Source organism: Brassica rapa, chromosome A05, assembly GCF_000309985.2.
Source record: "Brassica rapa cultivar Chiifu-401-42 chromosome A05, CAAS_Brap_v3.01, whole genome shotgun sequence".
In the NCBI taxonomy this organism is placed as follows: domain Eukaryota; kingdom Viridiplantae; phylum Streptophyta; class Magnoliopsida; order Brassicales; family Brassicaceae; genus Brassica; species Brassica rapa.
In genome coordinates this window covers 4,001,628-4,009,736 of record NC_024799.2, presented here as the reverse complement: position 1 = coordinate 4,009,736, position 8,109 = coordinate 4,001,628, and the positions used below count along the sequence as shown (strand labels likewise).

The 8,109-nt window shown below is 34.9% G+C and overlaps 1 protein-coding gene across 1 annotated transcript; it reads right to left on the bottom strand.

Annotated features, from left to right (window-relative positions):
- Positions 1 to 3,455: 3,455 nt before the first annotated feature.
- LOC103867168 (L-type lectin-domain containing receptor kinase IV.1) lies at positions 3,456 to 5,999 on the bottom strand. Its single transcript, XM_009145208.3, has one exon. The coding sequence runs from the start codon at positions 5,626 to 5,628 to the stop codon at positions 3,607 to 3,609; it is 2,022 nt and encodes a 673-aa protein (XP_009143456.1). The 5' UTR covers positions 5,629 to 5,999; the 3' UTR covers positions 3,456 to 3,606.
- Positions 6,000 to 8,109: the final 2,110 nt, after the last annotated feature.

The window sequence follows — 8,109 nt, the reverse complement described above, 5'->3', positions numbered from 1 at the left end:
AGGTTGATGCTCCATCATGTTGGGGATGATGTGTTATGTGGTAAAGACATTCTCTCGGGAATTTGTTAGTTGGAAATCGAGAAATATAAGCAAAGATGAATTTTTCATCTCTTGCCATCATCTAGTCTTCGTTGCTTAGCCCACCTCCCACCAATAAGCTTGCAACTTCTATCATATTGTCACCAAACTGAATCGTATAAATTTAATGATGGATGATGATACCAACAACATTAGAACACCCAATAAATTGTAGCTCATGGTCATATAAAATTAGGTGACTATTAATACCATATGTACAGCTTTTAATAGTAGATGCCAGTGTATCTGCTTCGGTCAAGTAATTGCAACTAGATGTATTTACTCACGTGGCGAGATAATCATTAACTGCTTGTGAGCTCAATTTAGGCTTCCTTCTCTTTGTGGCATATTTTTCCTTTTCCATTCATAACTTATTAAAGTCGAGAAATTATGGCCACAGAACACAAGTACACTTATTAAATGATTTCTATGTTCATTACAATACAATACAAACAAAACAAAATAAAATATATTTTATTATAAATATCATCATGAAGAGAGTCATTTAAACATGCCAAATTGGAATTACAAGTTTGTACGACAACAGAAGTTGTGTTTTCCTCATTTTTATGTAACATCTACACTTAAAAGACAAATTTTAAAGTAACAAAAGCTCCAATTAGAGAGTATTTTATGTAAACTAATAAGTTTGAAACGGTTCTAAGTACAACACGAAGAGATTATACCATTTTGATAGAAACACTAATCAAAGAAAGAAAAGCCTAAAACAGTAACAAACTAATCATTAAAGACCAAAGACAAGCACCTATCAGTTCTCCATAGTTTTTCCAGCTTGCAACCATTAATCACCTATCAATTCTCCATAGTTACTCGTCGTATTATTATACAGAACACGCCAACTACATAGTACTATAATAGTATGCAAGTTGTGAAAATGCGAATACAAAAATCATCCAAACTGCTACAATTTATATATCTCTGAGTTATACAATTTGTATTTGTTTTAATTGTTAATAGAAATTAATTCAATATATCTGACCTGTATTTCTCTTAAAAGGACGTATTCAATAAAAAGTTTAAAAGTGATTTGTACTAAAATGACAAATCCACTATTATGCAAATATAATTTTTATGAAAATTACCATCTTATAAAATATTCTGAAATTTACTATTATTGGAAAAAAATAACTTGTAGAGTTTATAATAATTCAAGTGTTTTTAGAGTGTTTGAGTAGAAATTAAAAATTAAATCTCATAGTTTTAGATGAAAATTTAGGATAATTTAACAAAAATCATATCAAATTTTCAAATTCACCTAAAATATTTTAAGAACTCGCTAAAATATGAATCACTCCAACCACATAGTTGAACTACACCCCCATTGGACTCTTCGAGCGAACTGACAATTTTTTATGAATTATTTTTCATAATTTTGTATTTCAAACCAAAAAGAAATATAAATGACACTATTTATTTTTTTGGCCCAGAATACGTATTTTTAAATGAATTATCTTATAACGTACAATTTGATTTAATGTAACAAAATCATATTATATACTAAAAGCCAAATGAAACTAGTTCTTTAAATAATGTTTGGTTGGAATATTTTACACGATTTAGTTTTGGTTTCTTTCAGACAAGCTTCACGACTTATTCTTAGGTCCACTCCCTAGGGTAAACCTCTAGGTTCACCAACCAATAAAATTGTCTTATTTTATATTCGATATATTTTAAAAAAGGAAACAAAATATTGTCAAATTATATTTTGTTTTTAAAATTAAAAGGTAAAAAAATAATAATAATTACAAAAAAAATATTTTACGTCATCAGCATAACATTAAACCCTAAACCCTAAATTCTAATCCCTAAACCTTTAATCCTAAACCCTAAACCCTTGAATAAACCCTAAACTCTATGAAAAATCCTAAACTCTAGGATAAATCCTTAACTCTAAATCAAAATCACTATACACTAAAACATTCAAGCGTTTAGGGTTTAGGATTTTAGTCGTTTTTTATTTAGAGTTTAGGATTTATCCAAGGGTTTAGGGTTTATCCAAGGGTTTAGGGTTTATCCAAGGGTTTACGGTTTACCCAAGGGTTTAGGGTTTACCCAAGGATTTAGGGTTTAGGATTTAGGGTTTAGGGATTAGAATTTAGGGTTTAGTGTTTTGTTGACAACATTAAAAATATATTTTTTTAATTCTTTTTTCTGTAACTATTATCTTTTTTTACTTTTTTATTTTAAAAACATAATATAATTTGAAAATATTTTGTTTCTTTTTTTAAAAGATATCAAATTTGAAATAATGAAATCCTATTGGTTGGTGAACCTAGAGGTGACTTTAATGGAATGACTTTAACGGAATTAAGTTAAATAAATAAATGGTATTTACGATGAAATAAAATAAACACCCATATAGTGCATCAAGATTGCGAATTAATGTAGCACTTCCGGCTTTCGGTGAAGTCCATCGGATTTAAAACTGGTAACTTTCATCTCCTCTTATATAATGTCGTACTTGATCGCATACTTGATCTCATACTTGATCCTAGCCCGTGGGCTGGAATGAGAGTACACGAAACCTAGTTTAACCCCATTTTGATCTCTTTGGGCCAAACTCAAGACCCATATTCAGATCTTTAACTTTCCCTGCACTAACAAGATGTTGCTGGCTTTGACGTCCCAGAAGAAGAGACCCCCAAAAGAGCTTTGGTTGTCACCAAACAACACATTTTTCTAAACACAAAAGTGAAGACTTTCTGAACAGAATGATGAGTTCCCTAAATAGTAAATATGTCAGAAGCAGAAGCACATTGCACAAAGAACATTTCCTAAGGCTAGATAATTACATGGTCACTGGATCGAATCTATTTACTTATTTTAGATTCTATATCTAATGCATGTATGTATCATCTTGAAGACCTTGGTCTAAAACCTTCTTTAAAGAAAAGCTAAAGTTATTTGAAACAGGGGAAAGAATAAAACGATGGAACCCACGGGGCGATGCTACTTGTGTTCTTTGCAAAGGCCCATTGGAAACGAGTGACCATTTATTCTTTGGCTGCACTTATTCTGAAACGAATTGGCGTGGGTTGGCAAAAAAACTCATAGGAACGAGCTATACAAGTAACTGGAATCAGCTTCTGATTCTTATTACTGACACGACTCGGGACAGTATGACGCTGTTTCTCATTCAATATACCTTCCAAGCGGTTCTTTATTCAGTTTGGAGAGAAAGGAATGGTAGGAGACATGGTGAGCAGCCGCAGGCATATGATAACAGAAGATATAGCAAAGCCATGGGAATTTGGTTTGCTACAAGATGAAAGTGATGGAGAAGATGGAAGAAAAGTTCTAAAGTAGCTCAAAAATATCTATTTTTCATCGAACAATGGCACGTACAAAAGTGTTTATTTGTCTTGAATAAATTTATTATTCATTAAAAAAGAAAAGGTTATTTGACATTATCATATATACTCATTTACATTATCACATATCGTCCGAAAAGTCTCCAGTTACATATGAAATACAAACACACAAAAACCATACTAGTATTCAAAACACTCACCTCCCACCAGAGAGTAGAGAATCAGCTATAGAAGATCCACCAGTAAACCCTTTAAAGGCTGAAGACGAATACGACATTCCTAATTCACTAAACCCATCTTGGACCCCCAACATCATCCCACTCCCGGACAGATCCAAAGGAGACAAATCCGGTAACTTTGCATCTCCTCTTAGATATTGTAACACTTGTCTCATACCCGGTCTAGCCCTTGGGTCAGGGTGAGAGCACAAGAGACCTAGCTTCAACACCATTTCAACCTCTTTTTGATCATACTCAGAACCCATATTAGGATCTACAGAATCCAAGATGTTACCCTTGTTCCACAACCCGAACACCCAATCCACAAGCAAGAACGTCTCGTCCGTCTCGTGCTGAATCTCAATAGGACGTCTACCACATCCAACTTCTAGTAAGAACGCCCCAAACGCAAAAACATCGGTCGCTGTCGTGGCACGTCCCGTCCTAGTGTGTTCAGGAGCTAAGTATCCCAACGTCCCGACAACGTGAGTGGTCTGAGGATCCGACCCGTGATCATACAACCTAGCTAAACCGAAATCTCCGAGTCTACCGTTGAGATCTCCATCTAACAAGACGTTACTCGCTTTAACATCTCGATGAATCACCACTTGCTCCCACTCCTCATGAAGGTAGAACAATCCAGAAGCAACGCCGAGAATCACATTGATCCTCTGTTTCCAGTTGAGCGTCACCTCTGGCTTGTTGTACAAGTACCTATCCAAACTACCATTAGGCATGAAGTCATAGACGAGAAGAAGCTCACCTTTACGTCGACAATACCCCAAGAGAGGTACCAAGTTCCGATGACTCATCCGACCAATACTCACTATCTCAGCAACAAACTGTTTCATCCCTTGCCTAGACTCGTGAGACACTTTCTTCACAGCGATCTCCAGCTTCGTCCCAGGCATCACACCTTTGTAAACGCTCCCGAACCCGCCGGACCCAAGAAGGTCCTTCTCCTTGAACCCTTTGGTGGCGTAGTACAAGTCCTTGTACCTGAACCTGTTCTTACCAAACTCCTTCTCCCACTCCTCGTGCTCCTCCGCGAACTTCCTCCTCCGCCTCACGATGAAGCAGACGAGGAAGATCACGGAGAAGATCAAAAACAGAGAGATCAAAGGCATACCGATCTTGAAAAAATCCGAAATCTTCCTCGGCACGAACCGAGGAAGCTTCGGAAGCCTCGATAAGGGCAAAGAAGGAGCGTCCATGTTCACACCGAAACTCCACCCGAGGATATAATGCTCCGACAGAACAGAACCGGTCGCGGAAGAGAACCCCACGTACATGTCGGGGAGCAGAACATTAGAAAGATCTCTCACAGCCGACACGAGCACCCTCCTAGGTTTATCCTCGTTGAAGGGAGCCATCCTCACGTCGATCTTATGCGTCCGACCGTCGTAGTCAACCCAAACTTGCATCGGCTTGCGACTGATCAAGGTCAGGTTCTTGTACTCTCCCTTCTCGTCCCACCACCCAGCGTGCGCAGCGCTCTCTGACTGTAAGCTATTGATATCGATCCCCACGTGGTTGTCGTCTGTGTCGTTAAACTCAGTGCTCCTGATCGTGTCCAGCTCGACGGCGAAGACGTTGTTTGTGGCGTTGCCGTTGTTTAAGATGTTGAAGAGACCGATGTACTGGCTCGCCGTTGCGTCGGGGAGGCTCGGTTGAGGAGCGATGGTGAAGGCGATGCCGTGGCCGCTGAGTATGGGGATCTGAGAGTGGATGGCGAAGACGAAGGTTGTGGAGAAGGAGAAGGCGGAGGCGTTTGGTGAGTCTTTGAACCGGATTGGTTTGGTTAGGAAGGCGTGGCCGGTTTTTTGGACGGTGAAGTTGGTTAGGAGGAGGAGACCGTTTTGTGTGACGGTGGTGATCCCTTGGAGGGATAAGTCAGTGGGTAGTGGAGAGAAGCCGTTGTAAGTGAAGTTGGTTCTTTGAGAAGATGTTTCTTGGAAGAGGAGGTTCAAGAAGAAGATGGTGAGAAGCTTCAAGAACATGGCTTCCTCTGTGTTTTTGTTGCTCTGTTTCAGATTCCCTTTGGATATTTTTTTTTAGTGAAGAAAGAAAGATAATTTATGGTGGGAGAGAGTGGAAAAGTCGTCTTTTTATTATTGTTTTTCTTTATTTCTAGAAAATCACTTTGTTTTTTTTTCTTTGTGGGGGAATGCTCGTGATTGAGAAATTTAATCAAGGTAGGTGATATGTGTTTCATCTTCCAAGATTTAAAGCTTGTTTGAAATTTAAATAACATTTTAATGCCATCTATCAGGCTCGTGATGCCGTAACAATAAGGATGTTTTGTTTAAAATATTGAAGGTATTATGCACCATTGTTTTATCAACCTATCTATTTATGGCTGGTGATAGAAGATTCGACTATTAGAGTCAGCAGTTTTTTTTAAAGAGTTTCTAGTTGTAACTTGTAAGCTAACGTCACATGAGGATCAGTAGTTTGTTTGTGTGTGTCAACGTGAAAGCTCACATCACTTGGTAGTATGTTTCATACGATGTCATAATTCAACTAATAGTATGTGTAATCATTATGAAGTAATTTGCCCATTTAAATTTGATCTTTACCTAGATAAACATACAAATGGATGATTAGGTAAGGATGACATCAGAATAATTTAATTTGGTTTTGGATACACAGTACACTGCACTGCATCTATTATTTGAGTTGATATCACATGCTATCACAGACTCACAGTCGTCTAATATGCCAAAATAGAACGACTTACTTTCAAGTCTCAACATTTCCAGAAATTGTAATGTGAAAGTGATAATGGAACACACGTAGTAATTGGGCAAACAACGTTATCTGGGAATATAATTCTACTCGAACATTTATGTGGACACAAACATGTTCTCAATTTTCCTGCCGACGACATAACTCCACACCTCTTTTTTCTTGTGGTTGATGAAACAAATCTTTTACTTTTAATTTGTAACTAGATTTTGACCCGCGCTTAATTTAAATTAGATAAGAACAATATTTTTATATTCAGTGCGTCTATTATTTTAAAATAAATTATTTTCAATTAGATAAGAACAATATTTTTATATTAAGTTTGGACCCGTCGTCGAACCAGTAAACACGATGACTTGTGCATAAGTTGGTTTAGATTTAATGAAAACTCGTTAATTTAAAGCATGCAAACTTCGAAAAAACATGCAATCAAGTGTGACCCGGCATTTGGTTTACATGGTAGGAAAAAAATAATCTTCAATAATATTTTAAGAGATGAATGAAACTTCTAATATATTAATGTAATAAAAAATAATTTAACGTAAATATATATAATTTTGTTTTAACAAATGATTTGCTAAAGTATTTTTTTATTAAATTTGATTTTGTAAATATTTAGAATTATATAATCTAAGATGACATGATATAATATGCTGTATGATATATGCTTTCATTTTAATAATTGATATCTAAATATTATATATCCATCTTTGAGCATAATATATGATGTATATAACGTTATTGAACAACAACAATAACATTGGATGATAATAAGAAAAATAATTAGAGAAGTGTATCATACAAAATGAAAAATAATAATAGGATTTATTTAAATTATTTAAATTATTTATAGTTATTGTAGTTAATGGTAGAATAAAAAATAAAGAGTTTTATATAGATGTTATAAATTCTTTTATAAATATTTTTAAAAATATTTTCTTTTAATAATATAAATTTTCAATCGCATCTATAATATATTCTTATCAAAAATCATCATAACAATATATTTAGAATATATTGTTAAACTAAATTAGAGAAATATAAGGTAATTGATTATTGCATAGTTAGAGAAATATAAGGTAATTGACTATTGTATAGTTAGAGAAATATAAGGTGAGATAAAAAAATAGTTAAGCTTAATGAAAGGGTCCAACAACTTTTCATAGGTTGATTTTTTAAAACTCTTTCCCTTTTAATATTATAGATGAATTACTAGTGTAGAGGAAAACCGAATGGTTTGAAGACATGTGATACTTACCGCAACTAAACAGTTGAAATATACGCACCTACAAAAAGGTTTAACTCTTTTAATAATATTATCGATCACGAGAAGGTTTAAGTGGAGATTATATTTTTTTTAAATAACAATTGGTAATAAGTTATGATATGATTATATATAGCACCTTGAAAGGCTACGATGATTCTTAAATTATACTTATATATAATTGCCAACCTTTTTACTTTAAAATCATTGTACCATACTACCATGTGAATCTGTTCTTTTCTATTTTATGCCAACTTTTTATTTTAGTATTTTAGGGTGTAGCATTTTACCATAATGATGAATTAGGTGGGATGGAAATGACCTTAATGACAGATTGGGACCCACGAGGTTATTGCACAACAGGTCAAAATATATAGACTAGACAGGGGTCCACTCCAGTCTTGGAAGCTTCTGAGTTCTGATGACTAGATAAGCGTTGATTTTGTAAATCCAGTTAAGAAAACAAAGT